The 24029-nt window shown below is 35.1% G+C and overlaps 2 protein-coding genes across 4 annotated transcripts in view; both read left to right on the top strand.

The window, feature by feature from the left end:
* Positions 1-90: 90 nt before the first annotated feature.
* Positions 91-8263, top strand: LOC109082532 (galactosylceramide sulfotransferase-like). Of its 3 annotated transcripts, none has more exons than XM_019097394.2 (3): positions 91-819; positions 4063-4223; positions 6072-8263. In XM_019097394.2, exons 2-3 carry the CDS (start codon positions 4093-4095, stop codon positions 7222-7224), a joined length of 1284 nt encoding a protein of 427 aa, XP_018952939.1. In that variant the 5' UTR covers positions 91-819; positions 4063-4092; the 3' UTR covers positions 7225-8263. The 3 variants fall into 3 exon arrangements, with proteins under 3 accessions (XP_018952939.1, XP_042579034.1, XP_042579035.1); XM_042723100.1 differs by having other exon boundaries at positions 91-654; positions 6072-8262; XM_042723101.1 differs by lacking the exon at positions 4063-4223 and having other exon boundaries at positions 91-654.
* Positions 8264-9444: 1181 nt separating this feature from the next.
* The window catches only part of LOC109079221 (peptidylprolyl isomerase (cyclophilin)-like 2), a 34914-nt gene continuing 20329 nt past the window's right edge, over positions 9445-24029 (top strand). The window contains exons 1-9 of the mRNA XM_042723444.1: positions 9445-9609; positions 9975-10024; positions 10873-10918; positions 11419-11481; positions 12259-12310; positions 15427-15478; positions 15624-15715; positions 16412-16501; positions 21349-21448. Of these exons, the coding sequence (XP_042579378.1) occupies positions 9578-9609; positions 9975-10024; positions 10873-10918; positions 11419-11481; positions 12259-12310; positions 15427-15478; positions 15624-15715; positions 16412-16501; positions 21349-21448 (577 nt within the window). The 5' untranslated portion in view covers positions 9445-9577. The remainder of the gene's footprint in view (positions 9610-9974; positions 10025-10872; positions 10919-11418; positions 11482-12258; positions 12311-15426; positions 15479-15623; positions 15716-16411; positions 16502-21348; positions 21449-24029) is intronic.

Raw genomic sequence — 24029 nt, 5'->3', positions numbered from 1 at the left:
CTGCGAACAGCAAATTAGGTAAAGGATATTTAACACAGCATAGGGGTTAAGTGTTTCTTCCACTTTTAAAACCATTTCTGTGCCACTGATTATTGCTCAGTTGACTTTCATTTAATTTTATCATCAAGCATTATCCATGCTAAGAATGTGTTTTTGTGACTTTGACTTGGAAAGCTAAGTAAGCTGATGCAGTTTGGGGACTTTGTGTACAGCCACATACCTGGAATTTTGGATTGGCCTCTCATGCATTTAACTACGCTTTCTAGCAACGTTTCAAACCAGTAATCTGTTCTCAATAGCTCTCTGTTTCCACCTTGAACAGATCCCTCCTCTCTTTTGTTCCTTTCCCTCCCTCTTGCTCATTTTCTCTCGCTAACCCTGTTCCGTTGTGAAACTCTTCCTCTCTTTTTCTGTCTTTCTGTCTCCTTATTTCCCATTCTAACTTAACTTCCTTTTTTCTTTCTGCCCTCGACCTTCTCCTGTACTCTCATTCACAAATGCAAACAGACACACAAGTGCAGGTCCCCAGACGGCTGGTCTTGCGTCACAGAGAGCTCAAGCCGAGCCTCTTCTGTATGCAGTTTAGCCAGCTCAGCTCTACATCGTGCAGACGGAGGAGGAGGACAGGAGAGGCGGGGGCTTCAAAATCATCAGGTGTGTGTGTGTGTGTGTGTGTGTGTGCAGGGTGAATATTTCACAGAAGATAAGAGAGGGATACAGATCTGTTAATCTTGGATTGCACGACTGGAGAGTTAACTGTGAAGGAATTGCTGCTTTTTTCTGCCAATCAAACTGTGATAGGGATACCTACATGATTTGGTAAGATATTAAACAAATGTATTGGGAGAATTTTTACAGTGTAATTTTATTGCCATTGTTTAAATAAGTATATAGTACCTTTAACTCACAGCAAAAATCTGAATTAATAAGTATTAATCAATATATTTTTTGATGTCTATTTTCTAGTCTAAACATCCTCACAACTAAAACAAAGATAAATGCTGCCAGAACATTTTCAACAAGTTTTCTGGGTTTAAGCGTAAAGCTCACTAAATTCTGTTATATTTATTAAAACAAGAAAGTAACAAGTCATCAGTGTGGTAAGAAAAATATGTTTAATTACACAAATTGAAAAATATTAATAGCCTTAATATTTTATACAGTTTTGCTTCTCGTGTATATTTATCTTGTAGCTATCTTTAGTGGAAAATGAAATAAATCGATATTATTTATTTGCATATTATATTAATATTTTTATATTTATTATTTTGAATGCCATTTGTTCCAAAAACACTTTTATATCACCATGAGGCCTCACAATGCTGAATCTATTGAAACCCTATCTGTTTCATTCCTAAACTTCCCTCTATAATCAAGCTCAATCTGTAAAGTAAAAGAAACCTTTATTCTATTTGTATCCCATCACCAAACTTCATTACAGTGGCTTCTTGTCTGTTATGAATTTGCCAGCAGCACTTCAGATATCATGATATCAGATATGTGACATTCTTTGTTAAATCACAAAAATGCATGCAGAAATGACTATAATTAAATAAACCCATGATTAAATATAACATTCAGCATCTCCAAAGACTTTTATACAATGCACTGATGGACTACAAATCTCTATGAAAACAACACTTGTGTTTGATGGATGCAAAGATGCATTTATACGCTTTGTCTCAAATTAGAGCTGCAGCTGCTGTAGTAATTCTTTGTGGTTCTGTAAAATCCTTGTTATTCTTGACAATCAGCATAACAATGATGATGTTGTTAGTGTTTTTGCTGTCAACAAAAGATGACTTTGAAAAATGCAGGGTTCGAGTTCGCTGCAAATAAGAACAATGGGTTCCTTCAGACTTCTTCGCCCCTTTCTAGATTTCTAGTCTCTGCTGTATTTGAGAGAAACAGCTTTGTTCCTTTGGTCTCTCAATCTATCTTTTGGTGCCAGTACGCAGCAGCATATGGCTGTAGTAGTCAGTGCTTCTAACATGCTCTCTTGGTAGTATTAAGTTATCCACCTGTGGCCCTGCACTGCAGATATCTGATCCTATAGTCTAAGAGGCATGAAGAGATGAGGACAGTGTTACTTTTCTTCTGAATGCATAATTCATTCGTTGGACAGCTGGCCCTCATGAACCCCCTGCAGTAGCACAGTCTCAACAACTGCAATGCATTCGTCTCAGCATCACAATTTTAAAGATATTTCATAATCATAGATAGTTTTATTTGGAAAATACTTTTAATATTTAGTTTGTTGCATTTGATTTGTAGTATCACTTGTCAAGCATGTCCCGCACTATTTTAAACTATTCATTTAGATATAGGCTACAATACATATTTTTGTTCATATATGTAGAGATTATTAAAGGTATGTTAGGATAAATATATAATATATAATTATAAAACGATAACTACTTTTGATCAATCAATTGCGACATCAGCACAGACGCTTTAGGCCTATATCGGCTCATCTGGGTAACTGAAACTGGCGCTACAGCATAAGTATAATTACTTGTACGTGTCTATAAGTATTTTTTGTAAGTATTACGTATTTTCTATATCACACCTTTCATGTCATTTCACAGATTCTCGTTTTGACACAAAGGCAACTCGAGTCATCTAGTGTTTCAGTTATCAATTGTAGTGAAAATGACTTCGGGGTACTTTAGTATTATTGTGGGACAACATGGTTTTTTAGCGTCAACTTTAAGATAATACAGTTAAATTGATAAAATAATTTAAATTAAAGCAATATTTCATATCCATCATTTCTCTTAATTTATGTGGTGACTAGCCGTGTAGTAAAAAGTGAAAGTGACGTGACATACAGCCAAGTATGGTGACCCATACTAAGAATTCGTGCTCTGCATTTAACCCATCCAAAGTGCACACACACAGCAGTGAACACAAACACACACACACACACACACACACACTGTGAACACACACCCGGAGCAGTGGGCAGCCATTTATGCTGCGGTGCCCGGGGAGCAGTTGGGGGTTCGGTGCCTTGCTCAAGGGCACCTCAGTCATGGTATTGCCGGCCCGAGACTCGAACCCACAACCTTAGGGTTAGGAGTTAAAGGGTTACGACTTCCCCCTAAACTAATACTATCGGACAATACTTTTTCGCTATTTAGGCCTATCCCTGTTATATTTATTATATTATACATGCAGTTATATGAGAGATTACATTAAATATTTTTATATTTAAAAAAAATTAACCTGCTAGCATGTGGTGGAGGACCAGTGAACGTTTTTATTTTATTTTATTTTTTTATATTTACTAGACAAGTAAAGTCATACTGAATGTCCTTATTTAATATTGACAAACTATACATTGTTAGAAAGGTAAAATCCTTGAAATTCATTTGACCTGCATTTTTTCTTTTTTTACAAATCTTATAGTGACTATCACTTTTTTTTAAGTCTGTGACTTTCATATGAAATATGAACCCGCTGTGTCCACTGAGAAAAACAAACAAACAAACAAAAAACTCTTGTCTGCTTCTCATCAGAGTCCTTTACGTCCCTTTTAGTCCAGAAGAAAAACTTAAGGATTCTCATGTTTACTCTAAAAGTTTTATTTTTTTTTCTATTTCAGTGGAAATAAATCGGTAATAGAGAAATATATAATACATAATAGAGAAATACAGAATATCTTAAAATAAATAGTGACCTATCACATTATTTAAAATGAAAATATTCTAGAATCCCACATAGCTAAATTACCTGCAATGCCATTGGAAATCCCCACATATAAGCACATGTTGAGCAGATGTAGATTGCATGGCTAAACTCAAGGGAGAAAAGCAATTGAGTGAGCAGCAGTGTACCTAAATAATTGGGCACTTGAGGAAATGGTGACGAATATCTTTTAACACACTAGAAATGCTTTGATAATCAAATACTAGCAGCACTAGAGGACTGTGCATACGTAAGCACAGCAGATAGCACAGCACATTTTACTATATCTACGTAAAAGGGCCTTTAGAGATATAATTAAGTTGCACTTAGTAGCACTAAATCATTACTGAAGCGTCTTTCTCTTTGCTTCAGGGTTTTCTTTCAGGGTCCAACCAGGCAGCTATGATGGTTGGAAAGCCAGTAAAGCAATGGAGGTCCATCTGTAAGGGACTGATCCTGGGCACGCTCCTGACCATCTGCATGATTCTTTTATACTGTCTGTCTGCCTCAGAGGTCCAGTTTGGCCTGCAGGAGTGAGTCCCGTTCATGTATTTTGAACAAGAATTTATGTACAACAGAAAGCAGTTTATTCTGTTTATTTCAGCAACCAAGTCAATGTTTCAATGGATTATAGCAGTTTTTTGGTGTGAATTCCATGAAGAAATAGTCAGGAAATATTTCTTCCCAAAATCGAAAGAAAACAAAAATAAATTATCTTCATATTCATAAAGAAAATAATTATTAAGATCATTTCTCCCTAAATTATTCTGTCATTCTATCCTGACAGGAAACATTGTTTAAAATTGAAATTTTAGTTAAATTCAGTACAAAATACTAGCAAGGCATCTTAAGTCTCTTATGTCACCAAGGATGCATTTATTTAGTAATATTGTGAGATATATAAAAAATATTACAAATTAAAAATCTACCTAAACTGATGCTTAACTGTCACATGCTACATTTATTGTTGAAATTTGATGAAATAAATATATATATGTATATACTTGTAATTATATATATATGCAGTAGTCAGCATTTGAAGTGGATCAAAAAAGTTAATCAAAGTTGTCCTAAGATGAGAACGCATTTTGGTTTTAGGTTTTATGACAACTTTGATGAAAGGTTTTGATCCACTTCAAATGTATGTCTCAAAATTAGAGAACACCTTATACAATATCCTTAATTTCAAGGTCACTGCTTAGTCCTATCTGAAGTTATCCTAACAGGATAAAAGTATAAAAAAGTTAATTGAGATATTTACGTGAGATAAATGCACAAGAAGTCAGGATAATGCAGAGACTCAATGGACAATCGGTTCAACACTGCAGCTGGAATTGCTCACCAGCTCAGTGCTGATCAGGATATGGATCTGTCTCGGCACGTTTAAGAGAAGTTGGACTGAAAACGCACTCTGCAGTGATGAAGCCTCTCATCTGCAGAAAGAATCAAAAGACTAGACTCAGCTTTGCTGAGGAGCATGTTGTGTGAACAGAGGAGAACTGGTTCAAAGTTCATTTCAGTGATGAAAGCAAGTTTAATTTATTTGGGTCTGATGTTAAACATTATGAGGAAGTGTCATGTTTTGGGGGATGTTTTGTGCAGCAGGCACTGGGCTTCTTAAACAGCTACATGGCTGGCGAATGCAAATGTTTATCAGAACCTCCTTCAGCAACATGCAGTTCCTTCCCTGTAAGCATCTCCCAATCAACCTACAATTTACATGCAAGACAATGCCCCCATCACACTGCAAAACAGATAAAGCCATTCCTCGAAGTTTAGAATATTGAAATAAAGAAATGGCTGGACCAGAGATCTAAACCCAACTGAAAATCTCTGGAAAATCCTTGGCAATAAAGTTATGGCTAAGAAACCCACAACAGTCACCAAACTGTGGAAGAGACTGGAAGGAGAATGGACCAAGATCACACCAGAGCAGTGTGAGGAACTAGTGATGTCCTGCAGCCACAGACGTGCTGAAGTCATTCAAAGCAAGGGCCTCTACACTTCCCACTTCCAGCTGTAACCCTCCAAAATTTTAGTTGTAATCTTCTTTTGTGCTTCAGTGGTTACTGTTCTCTAACTTTGATCACTGTTTTCCACAAAATAAAGGTTTTTGTTGAAATGCCTTGATTATTTTGTCAAACATGTTAGTAGAACAGTGCTATAGCTACAGCTAATATTCCTTCAAATTATGAGCTATGAAGATTGACAATATTTCAGAAAAAAAAAATCAAGTATTTATAGATTTTTCTCAAATTTTGATCTCCACTGTATACACACACATGTTTTTTGTTTTATGATCATAGTAGTGAACAACTCATGACACAAATGCATCTAAAATTCATTCAAATTACAATGTTTGTGTTCATTTTTGATTACAGGGTCCCAGTGCCTTACTCATGTGCTCATCGCCCCTCTGCTGCCCACTCCTCAACAATCTCTAACAGCTCCCATCATGCCTCTGGGCAGCGAATCTGCACTCCAAAAGTGGATATCATGTTCATGAAAACCCATAAAACAGCTAGTAGCACTTTCCTCAACATTCTCTTTCGCTTTGGTGAAAAACACCACCTCAAATTTGCCTTCCCCAACAGCCGCAATGACTTCTTTTACCCCTCCCCTTTCCATCGCTCACAAGTGAAGGACTACAGGCCTGGAATGTGTTTCAACATCATCTGTAATCACATGCGTTTCAATGCTGCTGAGGTGGCCAAAGTGCTTCCAGCCGACACCTCGTACATCACAATCCTCCGGCACCCGGCTGATCTCGCTGAGTCCTCGTTCCACTATTTTGGACGCATTGTACCTCTCACTTGGAGGCTTTCTGGAGATGATAAGATGAGAGAATTCCTGACGGATCCAAAGCTTTACTACGACCCAGAGGGATTCAATTCGTTCTATCTCAAAAACTTGCTTTTCTTTGACTTTGGACAGGACAGTAACTTAAATCCAGACGACCCAAAAGTCGACGAGGCCATTCAAGCAATCGCCAAGCACTTCCATTTGGTCATGCTTGTGGAGTATTTCGAAGAGTCGCTCATCTTGCTCAAGGATGCCCTTTGCTGGGACATGGAGGACTTGCTTTTCTTCAAACTCAATGCCCGGAAAGGTTCAACTGTTTCTAAACTGACTCCAGAGCTCAGGGCCAAAGCGCTGGAGTGGAACGCCATCGATTGGAAGCTTTACCAGTATTTCAACACCACCTTCTGGCATAAAGTGGACGCTTACGGCCGGGAGCGCATGGCGAGAGATGTTGAAGAGCTGCAGCGCAGAAATGCAGAAATGGCTTCTATTTGCATTGAAGGAGGCCATGCTGTTGATGCAGGGAGCATCTTAGAGACTTCCATGCAGCCGTGGCAACCCATCGGTGAGAAGTCGATTATGGGATACAATCTGAAAAAGAATGTTGACAAAGCACATGGAAAGCTCTGCAGGAAGATGCTCACTCCAGAGCTGCAGTATCTCACCGATATGGGTGTCAACCTGTGGATAACAAGACTGTGGGGTCACATAAGAGAGATCCTTCACTGGTAGCTCAGAAGAAATGTTTTGCTAAGGTGAAAGGTCAGCGCTGACTTTATGGAAGCTTGTTTCCGCCTCATAATAAAAGATTCAAATGTAATTGTGACTTTTATCTCACAACTCCACATTTTTTCTCACAATTCTGAGTTTATGTCTCACAAATCAGCCATTTTTCTCAGATTATTTTCCTTCTTCAATTCAGACTCTTTTTCCTCAGATTTGCAAATTCATATCTCACAATTCAGAGTGTATATCTTGCAGTTTAGACATTTTTTTTCCACACAGAACTGCGAGATATAAACTATATCGAAAATATAACTCTTGCTTGTTTTAAACAGGTTTATTTCAGCCAAGAAATAAAAAAGGTAATTGAGACTTTTTATCTTACAATTCTGACTTTTCTTCTTGCAATAAGTTTTTTTTTTCTCAGAATTGCAAGTTTATATCTCACAGTTCACAATTTATATCTCACAGTTCAGTAAAATAGAAAAAAGTCTCTGAATTGCAAGATATAAATTGTGAACTGTGAAAAAAAACTTGCTTTTTTGAGACGAAGAGTCAGAATAGTGGAAGAAAAACAAGTTTTGAAAAGAGTTGTTCGTTTTTATTTTATTTATTCTGTGGCGAAAATAAGTTTTCATAGACTTGTATACATCCAACCGAAACCTGTTTTTCTGTGTCAGAAAGAGATAAAACATTAAAAGACATGACTGAATAAAATATTTTCATATTTAAATGAATAAGTGGTGACAGTCACATCTTTAACACATTAGATTTGTGTTCAGAAATGTACTGTAAGTCAGCACTATGTATTACATGTATGTAGTGTGTGGGTGCTTGAATCAATCATAAAAATGAATCAGCTACTGTTGAATAGCTTCATTATTTGAAGCGCTTATTGTTGGTGCCAATGGCAATAGCAATAATTTCTCAAACTGGTTAAGATTCAGAACTCTTTCTTCTTCACTGTTATCATCACATGAATGATAAGTAACTCTGATCATGAAATCCATGAAAGATGACAAAATAAACACTTTATGTAACATATACGTGTCTTGTTCATGGTTAATTATCACTGTTAGCATCTCCTCTGTCTTTCGGAGTTCAGAATGGATAAATGAATAAAGACAACTGACTCCTGTTTGACTTGTTTGTTGTTTTGTTTGATTTTGCATGTGTTTTTTTATACTGAATCTAGAGCTGAAGTGCATTATGAATCGTATTGAGATAATGCACACTGGTACACAAGAATGGGCAGTGTACCTCGGCGGAAGATAACCACTTCATAAATGCATTTCAGTCGCATACATCATGCACTCATCTACCTGCCAGTAGGCCTGGAAGAAAAACCATCCTGTGTTTGAAGGGTAAGAATATTAGTTTATTTGTGGTTATGATGTGACATAATGAGCTAACGCCAGTGTAATTTTAGTATCACTGATAAAATATTTGAAGTTAGTTTTTATTTTATGTATTCTGTATTTAGTTTTTAGTGACTTTGTTGTGTGATTTTGTCATTTTTTAAATGTATTATTATTATTATTTTAAATTGTATTATTATTATATTAAAATGTCTAGATTTCCTTTTTAGTTACGGTATAGCCATTTTAGTAGCCTACTTCATTCAACTCGGGTTGGCAATGAAAATGTGTGTGTGTGTGTGTGTTTGGTTTATTAAGTTTAGTTAACAACGATAACCCTGGTAGAGATAGATAGATAGATAGATAGATAGATAGATAGATAGATAGATAGATAGATAGATAGATAATATATTAAGATATTAATATTTAAGAACATTAAAAAATTTGGTACTTTATTTTTTAATCATTTGTATTTAATATTTTTAGTTTGAGTAAAAGTAAGAAAGTGAAAGTGAGGTGACATACAGCCAGGTATGGTGACCCCTACTCATAATTCGTGCTCTGCATTTAACCCATCCAAAGTGCACACACACACACACACACACACACACACACACCGTGAACACACACTCGGAGCAGTGGGCAGCTATTTATGCTAGTACTGTAATTATGTATTAAATGACATTTAATATGAAACGTAGTTCAGTAAAAAGTACAATAGTATGCTTTGAATTAAAGTTTTCTAAAGAAAAGCACTGACACTTAAATTACTGAAACATAAAAATTACTTATACTGTAGAGATTAATTTTATTGAATAGTATAAGTATTTTACTGATGAGGGAAAATAAAAAACGTTCTACCGTTTTACGTCGGACACATTTTACTGTTGCACTGAACACGGATCGGAAGTGTGTGTTTTAAACAGTCGGAGGTGTTGTGTTGGTTGTTTATGCTTATATAAACCTTTATTCTTTTATTTGATACAACCTCTTGGTCCGCAAAAATGGGGAAAAGACAGCATCAAAAAGATAAGATGTGAGTTGAAAGTAAACATAACGCGAGTAAAATAAACCGTATTTACACTCAGCAGTAACTATCGAGCATTATATGATTATATTGTCTGATGATTTCACTGTAAACAAAATTATACATTATAAGTATATTTTGATTGCGGTGATATCGTGTTATGTGTGATCTGAGGTTTGTAACGTATTTGTTTTAAAACTGTAAAGTTCAGCGGTCGTTCATGCGTCTTTCCAATACATCTTCTTTTGTCGTGATCTTCTAACGTTTTATAGAGTATAGTATTATTTAATAGGAAACTGCTAACCGTTAGTTAGTTAATTTAATTCTGATTCTTCAGTAATTATCATAACATTGGTTATATCTGTCTGTTTCAGGTACATCACATGTACAGAATACACTCATTTCTATGGAGGGAAGAAATCAGGTACTTAAACTAGTCTGGATGTACTCAACTCATTTGTATTAATAAAACATCTGTTGAACATTCAACAGTAAACACAAACATTATGGGATCCATATTACAGTAACTGTATACATTTGCAGTTAAAATGCAGTATGTATATTTTATAAAGTGAAGTGTTGTGTCATGTGAGGGAAAAAAAACACATTGCAGATTGTGAAATCAGACATTTGTATGCAAAGTACACTACCATTCAAACTTAGGGCTCAGAAAGGTTTTGTTTTTGCACTTTTATTCAGCAAAGATGCGTTAAATTGATCCAGAGTAACAGTAAAGTTGTATATAATGTTACAAAATTCTTTCAGAAAATACTCTTTTATTTGATCCAGAGTAACAGTAAAGTTGTATATAATGTTACAAAATTCTATTTCAGGTAACTGATGAATATTAAGCGGCACAACCCTGTTCAGCATTGATAATAATAAGAAATACTTCTTGAAATCAGCATATTACTAGTATGATTTCTGAAAGACCATGTGACGTTGAGGACTGGTGTAATGATGCTGAAACTGTAACAGTAAAGTTGTATATAATGTTACAAAATTCTATTTCGGGTAAATGGTGGATCAGTTTTTTTTAAGCTCTAGTAATATTTCAGGATATTTCTTTCAGCAGCATTTAAAAAAATCTTACCAACCCCAAACTTTTGCACGGTAGTGAATGCAATGTTTTTGGTTTTCCTGTCATCCGCTATGTTTTTTGATTGATTGCACCACATATAGTTTTATTTTGTGCTTTTTATGTTTGATATTGCTGGTGCTTTTTCCTCCGAAACACACAGTAAAATTAGCCTTTTGTCATCATGGTTATAGAAATCCCACGAGCCAATTTCAGACGTCTGCCCTTTGATCACTGCAGGTGAGATTTCACTTCTTTCATGTTTGATAAAAAAAGTCCTTTGTGTCTCTTCTGGTCAGTAATTTAGATCTAGTGCAATATATTCTGCTTTCATACCTATTGATCTGGGGTTTCAAACAATGCTTTCATTGTTTTTTTGTTTTATTTTTTGTGAGTTAAAGCTGTTGTGTGTCAGTTTCTTTCCAATGTCAAAATCCTTTTCTCTTATTCCAGTTTAATGTGTAGAGACAGCTGTTAGTTGACAATTACAGGTTCAGTTTCTGAAAATTATGGTATTTTAAAAGATTGCTTTGTTTTTTGGAGCAGCCTGATGTGTCCCAAAAAATCATGTGAGTTTGTGCTATTGGTCTGTCATTTTAGTGGAAGATGTGGAGACTATTTGGAAACAATCAGTATGTTTGTAGATCCATTTGGTGGCTCAGAAATGACACACAGGAGCTTTAGTTTAGTGTCATACTGTATGCATGATTTGTGATGTTCATCTCTTATCTCTTGCATAGTTTGTCTCTTCAGCCCTTTGAGTATCCCATGTGCACAGTGGATGGGGTGGTTTTTGACCTAATGTGAGTATATTTCTTTCACTGACTGCAGAAAGCTGTTATTTGCATTCATGTTTTTATAAAAGCTTACATTTAATAATTATATACTACTTTTTTTTATAGTAGCTTATATTTATTATTGCATACACTACCCTTCAAAAGTTTAAGGGGGGCAAAATCAATACCTTCATTCAGCAAGAATGCATTCAATTGGTCAGAAGTGACAGTAAAGGGGTTCAAAAGTTTATTGTTGGCAAAATCAATACCTTCATTCTACAAGAATGCATTCAATTGGTCAATTTCCCCCTTGTGGAGTTCAAACGAAAATCCTTATGGAAGAGCACAAGTGAATTTTGTTTGGATGTTTTGGTGGGCCATGTTAAAAAATATAAAGCATGCACAAACTGTAAAAAAAATAAACACAAACATGGGTGATAATAATCGGAAGAGCAAATGGTTTCAAAATATGAGCAGCACAAGTCATTGATACAATCAGAGAAATATTTTGAGCAGCAAATCAGTATATTAGAATGATTTCTGAAGATCAAGTGACACTGAAGACTGGAGTAATGATGCTGAAAATTCACAGGAATAAAATAGAAAAGTTATTTTAAATTGTTATAATGTTTAAAAATATCACATTTTAATGTATTTTTAATCAAATGAACTCGGGCTTGGTAAGCATAAGAGACTTCCATCAAAAGGGTTAAAAATCTCCATCCCCAAACATTTGAATGGAAGTGTACATATCTCAAGTGGTGTGTTGATGCCAGAAAAAAAGATTGTTTGTTTTCTCTTTAGGAGCATTGTGCCTTGGATTAAGAAGTTTGGTACCAACCCCATAACAGGAGAGGTATTTCAGTTTTTCTGATGTATAATATTTATTTGACACGGACCAATACACTTTAAAATCATTAAAGGTGAAAGCTCTCTTTCACTTTCAAAAATCATGACTGAGGTGAGAACCTTGAGCAAGGCACCAAACCCCCAACGGCTCCCGGGCACCACAGCATTGGCTGCCCACTGCTCCGGGTGTGTGTTCACGGTGTGTGTGTTCACTACTCACTACTGTGTGTGCACTTGGATGGGTTAAATGCAGAGCTCTAATTCTAAGGCCACACATCAAGTCACAGTCACTTCACTTTATGATAAAAAAAACTGCATGGATTGCACCACTAGAGGGCGTCAGACTCCATTTGATGAGAAGCCAAGCCCTAACTGATGACAGCAAGTAAACTGCAATATTATAAACTCCAGATGATGCTGTCTGTGTGCTTTCCTGTGTATCCTAGAGTATCCAAAGCTTTAACCCAAAATCCCCAAACTGTTTACTTAAATATTAAATTAAAAATGACATTAAAATTCAAAGTAATCACTTATACTTTTCAGATGTAACTGTAATTTGATTACCCCTTATTTAAAATGTAATTATAACAAAATACAGTTACTCATAATTTGTATTTTAAATATGTAACGCCGTTACATGTTTCTCGTTACTTCACAGTCCTGTATATATAATATCAATATTACATTTAAAACATAATTAAAAATAAATGTTATATATATAAGACAAAAGCACATAAATGACTAAAATTTAAATGTTAAAAATCATTTTTTTTATGTTATATTTATTATAATATAAGGGGGATATAATTTTTATTTTTTTTATATATATATTATTAATTTTTTTTTGATGCTAATATCATATATTTAATGCTAAAATAAAACCAGGGGCCTGTTTCATAAAACAAGTTTAACAAATAAGCCAGATTTATTTCAGTTAGTTTGACTTGGTTGATTTGGTTCAAAATAAATCAGATTAACTGAAATAAGCCTGGCTTATTTGGTAAACTTGTTTTATGGAACAGTCCCCAGTAATTAACCACCTAGCAACAATCCGGAATACTCTAGCAACTACATAGGACCGCTCTGAAAAACATTCAAAGCTCAATATGCTTTGGTAAAAAAAGTGCAAATTAAATTTTATGATAACCCAAAGCCTTTCATAATCACAATTTCATTACATATTTGCCAAACGGTAGGTATTTTCTGCTTTGAGAGTTTCATTTTATGTTTTGTAGTCAAGCTTAATGTGTCACTTAGAGGGAAAATGCTCTATTGTACCCACAATGATTTAAAAATAATCATAACAGATGCGTAAGAAATAAAATTAACAGTAAAAAGTAAAAAAAAAAATTACTATGTCATTAAAAACAAATAAAAACAAAAGAGGAAAATAAATACAATGAAAGTACCAAAAAAGTGTTAAGATAACCAAAAGCCTTTCATAATCTTAATTTCATTGCATGCTGCCAAACAGTTGGTATTTTCTGAGTTTCATTTTATGTTTTGGAAAGTAGTCAAGCTTAATGTGCTGCTTAGAGGGAAAATACTCTATTACTGTACTCATCTAGAAATAATTATTGAGACTATAATGAAGATATTTCACAGGCCTGCTGATGGTGGCTAACAGCGTTCAGTGTGCCAGGAGTGGATGTGGGTGTAAATTGCTGTATAATCAGTTCACTGGATGCACATCACTGCACTCTTAATTTATGGAATAGGAGTTATAGGATCTCTTAAAATCCATATTGAGTGTCAGTCAAGGCACATGGCTGTCATCTGTAATGCATCTTTACATCAGCATGTCTGGACATGCCACTGTGATTGTGTGTGTGTGTTCGTATGCTACACAGTGAGAGTGTTATCTGAAGTATTCATGACTGATTTGTCTCACTAGATGGAGAGGAGGAAAGTAAGTGCTGGAGTTGACTAGGGCTATTGAGAAACACAGACTGTGTGTGTGTGTGTGTGTGTGTGTGTGTGTGTGTGTGTGTGTGTGTGTGTGTGTGTGTGTGTGTGTGTGTTGACTTTTAAGAGATCCTTTCGACATGCCACGACTTGTTCTCATGTGCAGACATCATGCTTTCAGGTGTTCTGCTTTACAAATTTGCCTTAAAAGATATGTCTTGTGATGTGTTACTCTTATTTATTGCATTTCTGAAGTATCAGTATGTGTGTTTTTATGTGTGTGGGAGTGAGGCAAGTTATCAGATACGTGTTATGTGTGTGAGAAGCCCAGTAGAAAATATTTTCTTGAAGTACACCTTGATATGGTAAAATAATATTTTAGTAATTTTATAGAAATATTTGCATATTCACAGTTCTCTGATGTCAGTTAATGATCATGTGACATGCAAGTAAATTCAACAATGCCATCCTTTTTTAGTAAGTGTTTAATTTAGACTTTGTCGCTGGATTTAATGTGAACTCAGACTTCTTTTTTTTAGTTGTGGTAGTGTCAGATTACATTCACAGTGGTGTTTAATTTTTGAATAATAATTATTATTATTGGTTCTTGAAAAGCATCAAAGTTTTTATCTCTAATAAATGTATTGTTATTATTTTAAATTAATTATAAGAATTTTTATTTTATGCTAAGTTACAGAAATGATATTTATGCCGTAATTTGACTAATTTAACAGTTATTTAATTAAATCACAGCCATTAATTTGCTAATCACACTAAGTGCCATCAATATTATTGTGCAACCCTGTTTTTTATTTCAATTTTATTATAAAATGATAGCATAAGTCACAGTCACAGTTTTACTATATGTTAAAATGTAAACCGTTCAGCTCAGCAAGTATTACTTTAGGCAGTCATATAAATCTTTCTTCGCTCATCTCATCTAAGTGTCATTAGAGACAGGAATTTACTTATTAATATGATTAAAACCCATTGCCACAGCGTTGCATGATGGTGTTTGAAATGAGTGCTATTCAGATAGTGTCTTGTTTTATCATTGCCCTAACATGTGCCGTATGAATCAGCAAATTCATGCAAAATAATTAAACACAATCATACATTAACATTATATTTGAAATGAAGGTGTGTCAGAAAGCCAAAGGCTGACAGGTATAGTCACTATCTTCTTAACTTCATTTTTCGTTTTTTTGCTTTCTGCAGAAACTTGAGGCTAAATCCCTCATCAAGCTCAATTTCAGCAAAAACAATGAAGGTAGATTTGTTTATGTGTGTGGTGTGTGTGTGCACTCATGATCCTCTTACTTGGCCTGCTTCAAGAACAAAATGTGCTAATGACAAGAAATAATGGATTGATGTCCTCTACAGTGCATATTCTGTCTTTCTCTCCTGTACTTCAGGGAAGTACCATTGTCCTGTGCTCTACACAGTGTTCACAAACAACTCCCACATCGTTGCCAACAAAGTCACAGGAAATGTTTTCTCTTATGAGGTAAAAAGCAGTACATCCCAAATGTTTCAAGGGCCTTCTTATATGGAACCATGTACATCCCATATGTTTAATGGGCTTTTTTTTTTATTCAAGGTTTATTGCAACCAAAAACAGTCATAATTCAGTTTTTCATGACTTTTTTTTTTTAAATACCCATTCTGTGTTTAAAATTGAACATTCTGTATTTGTTACTAAAGTAGTAGTACCCCAAAAATAGGTTATAATACATATTATAAAAATAAATATTTAGAAATTAATATTTAGTTGTATAAATAAGATATAAATTCATTAATTAAATATATATATTTAACAAAGGCATAATTTTTTTTTTTAAAAAGTTCATGTTTTGTCAATGAAAAACAGTGACCACTGATGGTTGAACTCTAAAATTGAACCATAAAAGTAGTCCATATGACTCATGCACAATATGCAAGTCTTCTGGGTCCATATAATCAAATTTAAGTCATTAATGCAGTTGACATCACATCCAGGATTACACACTTGCTGTTCAATTTCCATGCATGGTGGAAAATGTAGGTCTACTTCACACTAAAGAGCAAGAAAAAATCCGGTTGTTCATGCCACCTTTAATATCATGCTGACATCAATGATTTATAATTGATGTGTTAACCTTTTGTAAACTGTATAAATGTGAACATGAATACTCAATATTCTGTGGATGTATGTTTTGTTTAGGCAGTGGAACAGCTCAACATCAAGACAAAGAGTTATAAAGACCTATTGACAGATGAACCATTCACTCGTCAGGATCTCATCACACTACAGGTGACATGCACAGAGAGTGTGTGTTTATGACTGTTGAGTATGATTAAGTGAGGGTGCTGTTATGTCAGCATGGCTGTGATTTCATACAGGTTTTCTGTACACAAGAAAATAGAATCAGACAACAGGGTTCCGTTCTTTGTACGTCTCTAACTCAGTTAGCTGGATTTGATTGTTGATGATTTGGCATGATCTTGGATTTTTTGGTTCTTCGAAGCTCATCCCGGAATTGCTGTCATAGCAACAGGTCCATAAGCTTAAAGGGATACTCCACCCCAAAATGAAAATTTTGTCATTAATCACTTACCCCCATGTCGTTCCAAACCTGTAAAAGCTCTGTTCGTCTTCGGAGCACAATTTAAAGAGCAGGTCATATACGTATATGTCACTGGGTAACACATTTGCATAATCCCCCCCCTTCCTGCCCACAAAATATAAACAGAGTCTGACCTGAGAAGACGCTGTGTTTAAGGATACCATAGAAATACAATTTGAACCTTTTGTTGTGTGCATGTCATTTTATCAAGGACTGCTTCTCTAATCTTGGCTTTATCTTCATTGGCTTCTAATCTTCTTTCTTAATTTGGACTAACAAGCTCTCCGAACCACAGCCTGTAAGTAAGATTGAAACATTGTGGACATTTTCAATTGAGTGCTCAAAAAAAGTTTTTGTGCTAATATGTGATGTATACCTAGAGCAGCTTTAGGTTTCCAGGTAAAGCACACTATTATTGTCTTACTGAAGTAGTTCTGATAATTTGCTGTGAACCTAATATTTCCTAGGAATGTGTCGAATATTGTAGACTGACGTTGTTCTAATTACTTCGTTTAATAATAAAGGATGTAGTGTAGCACACAGACTTTATAATCTTAGTGAATTTGCTGTTTAAATTTTGCTGCACCGACAGTTATAGGGTTAATGTGAGAGAGATGAGCGATTGTTAGGCTGCTGTGCCTGTGATACAGCTGCTCTGCGTTCTGATTAAAAGTTAAGACAGCGTCTTTTGTCTGTCGTTTTTCAAACATTACAGTAGACATAATTTTGTTTACAAACTGTATTGTTTCATCGGTTAGTCACTTTAGCACTCGGTTAACGTATCCACCAAGTGTTCACAATTTAGCAGTTAAAATTTAGCTATGTGTACGATTCGCTTGCATAAGTTTTTTTTTTTGTATTTTATGTCATTATTATCAGAACGGATTGTAGCACAATTTTTTTATGTAAAGGTGCTTTGTCAATGGTAGCGATGGCTAACTGGCTCAGTGACTCCTCTCTGTGCCAATCACAGCAGGCTTGGCCAGCTGACCAATCAGAGCAGAGTAGGCTTATGGAAGGGAGGGGTTTGCTCTGAACTTGCTTGGAATGAATCGTTTCCTAATCATTGGCAAATGACTCTAATAATAAACGTATATTCTGAGAAAATTACAATGTTTTCTGACCTTAGATGCATTTAAACTTGTTGTAGGGGACTCAAACACAATATTAGGACACTGTTAAAATACCTCTGACTTGCTCATTAAGATATTTTTGAATGAAAACCTTGGCGGCTGAGACTGTCCCTATAGAATGTCAAGTAAATAACAGTGTCAAGGTCCATAAAAGGTATGAAAGTCATCTTCAGATATCCATCTGCATCAGACGTGCAAGCTGGGATATGAAGGGCACGGGAAACACTTTTTGTAAGCAAAGACAACAAAAATAACGATTATTCAAATAATTCCGTTGTCATCGGGCTTCTCTGTGTCTCGAATACTCACTGTTGCTGGTATGTTTCGTATCATTGTGCCACAAGGATGCGCTGTTTCCCTCTCTAGTGTATTTAGCTTTGAATTTTAAATAAAACAGCGGCATCCTTTGAATCCAAAGTTGTTATTTTTGTTTTCTATCGATTACAAAAAGTGTTCCGTCACTTCATATTACCCACAGATTGCACGTCTGATGGCAGGATGGACGTATTATGAAGCCACTTTCATACCTTTTCTGGACCTTGACACTGTTATTTACTTGGCAGTCTATGGGACAGTCTCAAGCATCCAGGTTTTCATTCAAAATATCTTAAATTGTGTTCCGAAGAAGAACGGAGCTTTTACGGGTTTGGAACGACATGGAGGTAAGTGATTAATGACACAATTTTCATTTTGGGGTGGAGTATCCCTTTAAACCTGCTCGGGAGCAGGCTTATTTCATATAAACCGGATTAGATTGCATCTTTTTAAGCAGAACTGATTCTTAAAGTCTGTCCGCTACCACCGCTACTTTATTACAAGAGCATCCTACTGATCCAGGGATGATCATTTAAAATAATAATAATTTACAAATTAATTTAAAGATAATATAATAATGTTGTGTAGTCTTTAACAGCCAGTTTTACTCATTGAAAGATTTATTTGTCATAAAATAATTACTTCATTGTTGTATTCGAGTCTTACACATGCTATACAGATAATGTAGAGTTGTGCATTTATTTGAGTGATGACAGCTATTATGGGAGTGGCTTGATGGAGCGCAGGAGATGCAGATAACATGATCTTGACCCTTAAGAAAATGTAATTAATGCTGTCACGTAACACCTGTTCAAATATAAAATTAAATGAATTGCTAGTTACTACATTGAAATAAAAATGTAAAGCCTGTACAAATAGTAGAAATCGTGAATATAAATAATTGGGAATCATGTAAATTAAAATAAAATAAAATAGTGCACATTTCATTTATCTATTATAACGTTTAGTTTTTTTTCGCTTGGCATCATCTTTTTTAATTATATGATGTCATTACGTTGCTGTCTTGCCGCCAGCAAATCATTGAATTGCTGATCCTGGTTTTGAGTATCGATACGTAACCTCTTTTATACCAACCCGCAATTATCTCAGATGACTCAATCCTGCCATACTAATCATCAACAACAGGTGCGTTCGAAGAACCCGAATTAGCCAGATCCTGATTAGCGCGATGATATCATCTTGGATGTGACATTTCATCTCAAGATATAATAAGCGACGTCTGAAGAACGAGCCCAAAGTTTCAGACGCACAGATTTTTTTTACATGTAAACTTTATTAATATTTTATTTTATTTTATTTTATTTTATTTCAATCACCACAAACTATTTTTTAATTAGTATCTGTTTTAGTTAACTATTAAAACACTGATCCCACAGTCATTTAATCAGGATAAGTGTTAAAATGCTCACTGTTTCGAAAGAGCCACATTGTTAACACATGATTTGTATCTTTAAATTAATATTTGAAACCCTTTTCATGACTAATGTCCCCATAAAGCCTGTAAACCTGGTAACAAGAAGACCAAAAACTAGACAGAAACATTCACTTATAGCTTCTAGCATCTGAACACTAATGGATGTTTGGAGGGATTTAAAGCTGAAATAACCTTTTGATAAGGTAAAGTTAAATATAAACACTTTAACAAAAATAATACAAACTTGCACAACTCTGCTTTGAAACATATATAACTGCAAACAAGTCCGTCATTATGTGAAACTAAAAATCAAGGCTAAGTTGTTGTCTGTGGTAATCAACAGCATGCCATCCACAGAGCTACAAAAAATATTAACCGGATGGTTTTTGGGGTGTTTTGTTTGTAAATGTTTTTTGAGGATGATTTATTGATGATTATTTGTTTTACTGAAATCTGGATTGTATTGAATTTTAAGGATTTAAATGTTGTAATAATATTACACATCATTGCTCTTTTTCCTGTATTTTTATTTAAATGCAACTTGGTGAGATTAAAGTATAGTATCACAACCATTCATGCATATCTTATAGACCCTAAACTTTTGAAGGGTTTTGTTAAGGTATGTTTGCATTTCCTGTGCATTTTTATGCAGTAATATGGGAATACAGAATCTGTTGTGAAATGTATAATATGACAGCCCTTATGTAAGTACAGAAGTCTATGGTATGTCTTTCCTCAGACAGGGAAACGTGGGCATGTGTGAAAGACACTTTATGTGATCAGTGTTTTCTGTGTGTGTGTGGTGTGTGTGTGTGTGTGGTGTGCATTGTTAACTAACTTTAACTTTGGACTATGGCAGTGTCCTTATCAGAGAGACAAGCAAGGCAAAAGCCATGCCTTTCCTTTGCATGGTTTATTTTGGTCAGGAGAGAGTTGATGGGTGTTATGGGGGTGTTTGGAGAAATAGAAATGGACTTGGAGTTATTTTCGGGTGAGATTAGGCCAATCTATCCCTGGAGCTCGAGGAAGGGCAGGTCGGGGAGGTGACGGGCGGCAGGGTTTCCAGACAGACACAGAAGTTATTTTGGTTACCATGTTGGGTGGGAAAAGCTGGCGGTGAGTTGTTTAAAACGAAAAGGCTTGATGTGGGACATAATTGAAAAGAGAGAGCTGGTTTGAGTTGGGAGTTTTTAGCTGCAAAAGCAGGACTGAAATGGGCGTGTGGTACCGTTTCACAACTGTCTGACCTATTTGGCAATGGCTAATACGGGTGGTCACTCATAAAGTGTAAGAGGAGAGGAGAGTGATGAGAAGTTCCTGAACTCTCTTTTGGTTTGTTTGTTAGTTTGTGTGCAGCAGGCTAGCCCCCCTCAAAAACGTTCTTCAGCCAGTTTGCAAGATTATTGGCCCAACTAAACTGACTAAAACCTGGCTGCCAAAACAATATTCATTAGAGATGTGGTTTACTCCTTGTCCGTTCTATTTAGCGGGATATATGATATGAGCTGTTGTATAAAATTTTGTGCAGTCCTGTGCATAGTATACAAATAATTTGATTTTGTTTTGTGTACGTAATGATGCCTGCATAGTTTTTGTCAGCAAAATCTGGGGTTGTCATATAACTTCCTCATTTTGTCCTTTTATATCACAGGATCACCACAAATCTGGGATATTCAAAATTCTCAATGCTTCTGTTCTGACCTCCATCTCACACAATGTGAAAAACAATATGAAAGGTCCCTCGACCCATGGTGAGTTCAGTGTTTTTCAGTGCAGTAACAAAAGAGTTTCAGTTCGTTTCAAACAAATGTTCGCGCTAGGTTGGAAAAAGATCATATTACTTAAAAGTGTGAATTACAGTTTGGTGCACATTTTGTGTGCCGCAGTGTCTTATTGTTAACTAAAATTATTAAAAGGAAATCTGAAATAAAATAGAATTATTAAATGAAAAACCTAAAATAAAATTTGAACTGTTTACTTGAGTTCTAATTGAAAATAAAATCCCCTGCAGTGCTGAAATATGGAATACACTATAAAACTGAAATAAATAAATATTGAAAGGTCAAATAAAAAATATGATTTACAAAAAAAAAAAAGTATTAAAACAAAATTTACTGAAACTGAATTAATATCCTTAAAAGGTTTTTTTTAAACCAATTATAATTTTAAATGATGCTTCATTATAAATATTAAAATATATTAGAATATCATCTAAATTCAAAAATTTTATAAAAACAATTTAAAGTGATACTGTACTAGTTTTATTATTAAAATAAACGAAGACTACCATTAACACTAATGTGTGGTTTTATAACAGAGCAACACTGTTTTAATGTTTTCACCCTTCAAAATTGCATAAACTCATTAAAAAAAGAAAAGTTCTAAAAGTAGTTATTTAATAAATTGGAACTTTAGTAATAATGTCTGTTTCTCGGAAAACAGTTTTGAATGTTTTAAGTTTGTTTTATATATACATTTATTTGGTATGATGGATTGAAGAACGTAAGCTTCTGACATATTCACGGCTTTTGGATCCTATTTTCTCCATAAATGCACTCTTCCTGTCAGTCAATTAGTACTTAACCGAGTGAGAGTGGAATCATTTAATCTCCAGGCTCAGGTGTGCTATTTTCTTCACAATTACTTTTCCATTCCCTACATTTGCTTATGTATCCATCTTACTTGCCATAGCCCATTCGTGATAGTATTTAAGGACATTAACTGGTTTTTTTTAAAGCAGTAAGCCTCTCTAACGCAAATCCGTTGAGGAACCCCACAGTAAGTGCAATAATGAAAATACGAAAAGAAGTGTGTTTGCCCAGTGTTGGGGGAATTCAGTGGCATTTTATGAAACATGGTCATTACTCCAAAGCACATAGAAAAACTACCATCTTGGACAGGAATGCCAGATGGTTTGTGGTGTGTAGTGTCCGCTGTGACCTGTCGGTCTTAAATTATCTTGGCAGATAATCCATATTCCTGACAGCCAGGCCCAAAACTGCCACCCACTGCTGTTTAAGCAGAATCTTCATGATGATGGGGCTGCCTTGTAAACACACAAAAACCCCCTATCCCACTTACAAACACACCAAATACATGAAAAACCACCCCCACAAACTTACCTTTACTCCTGTGGAACATTTTGAAATCTCAAAAAACCGTTAAGAAAATCTCTTGAAGAAATCCCATCTAATGCTATAATTCTTTATACATTCAAAATGGTATTTATACGGGTCAATTTATAAATATTGTACAACTTATGGACTGCCAACCAATGTGATTTGAGCGGCCTGATTTGTCCTCAATTTACAAACCATGACGTCATATCGGCTATATACGGAAAAAAAGGCAGGTGATTTAGTAATTTTACTGCATGAAGGAACTGCGCTATATAAAATTTTGTTAATAAAAAAAATGTCTGTTGCCTAATCCTATCGCTGCTGTCCGGGACTTTCCTGCAAATTCAAATAACAAAAGGCAAACGATCCACACATACTTTCTTATTCTTGGACTAAAATAACTTGTGTACTACTGTTCATTCCTAAGTGTAGGGGACCTCATCGGAATGATGACCCACAACTTTACTGATGTTTGATTACTTAAATTTAAAAGTTATTGTGTCCCTTTTCATTCCCACTCCAAAAAAAATCACCATAAGAGCTAAACCAAAACAAAGCACCGGAGAAGTGATCCTGTAGCTCCAATTGGTAGACATTGCGTTACCAAGCGCAAGGTTGGGGGTTCGCTTTCCCCGGGCAACACATGAAGAGGGTGAAAAATTGATACCCTCCAATCCACTGTACGTCACCTTTGGATAAACGCTGGTCTGCTAAATGCATAATTTAATTTAATTTAATATTTTAATTTTTAAATTTTACAGTGCACATTACAATTAACTCTTTCTCCCTTCTCTCCCACTCAGTTCAGTTATCATTCAACAGACAATTTGGTTTCGTTTATCGGCCAATTAAGTGTTTGTGAAAATCGGTATCGGTTCCCCCAAAAAATCTATCGGTGGCCAGATCCCCTAATTTTGTCACCCTCCCCAGTTAATAATGCATTATAAGTGTTTAGTTTGAAGCTTAAAACAAACAACTCTTATGATCAAAGGCTGCATTTATTTGCGCTCAAAAACTACCGTAAAACTATTACAAAATTTAAAAATGTAATGTTAAAATGTACATTATTTCTGTGATGCAAAGATGAATGTCAACAGCCATTTTTTGCAGTCTTAAATTGTCACATGATCCTTCATACAGTCCTACCAATAATGCTGAAGTGCTGCTCAGCATTTCTTATTAGCCTTATATTTATTTGATTAAAAAAAAAAAT

The sequence above is a fragment of the Cyprinus carpio genome, chromosome B5, assembly GCF_018340385.1.
Source record: "Cyprinus carpio isolate SPL01 chromosome B5, ASM1834038v1, whole genome shotgun sequence".
Lineage (NCBI taxonomy): Eukaryota > Metazoa > Chordata > Actinopteri > Cypriniformes > Cyprinidae > Cyprinus > Cyprinus carpio.
Note: the sequence above shows the minus strand (reverse complement) of the source record. Positions and strands in the feature narration are given on the sequence as shown.

Excerpts from the sequence above, each read along its gene's own strand:
- LOC109082532 (XM_019097394.2), top strand. The coding sequence starts at position 4,093 with ATGATGGTTGGAAAGCCAGTAAAGCAATGGAGGTCCATCTGTAAGGGA. Across the intron at positions 4,224-6,071 it reads GTCCAGTTTGGCCTGCAGGA|GGTCCCAGTGCCTTACTCAT; the intron begins GTGAGTCCCGTT and ends TTTTGATTACAG.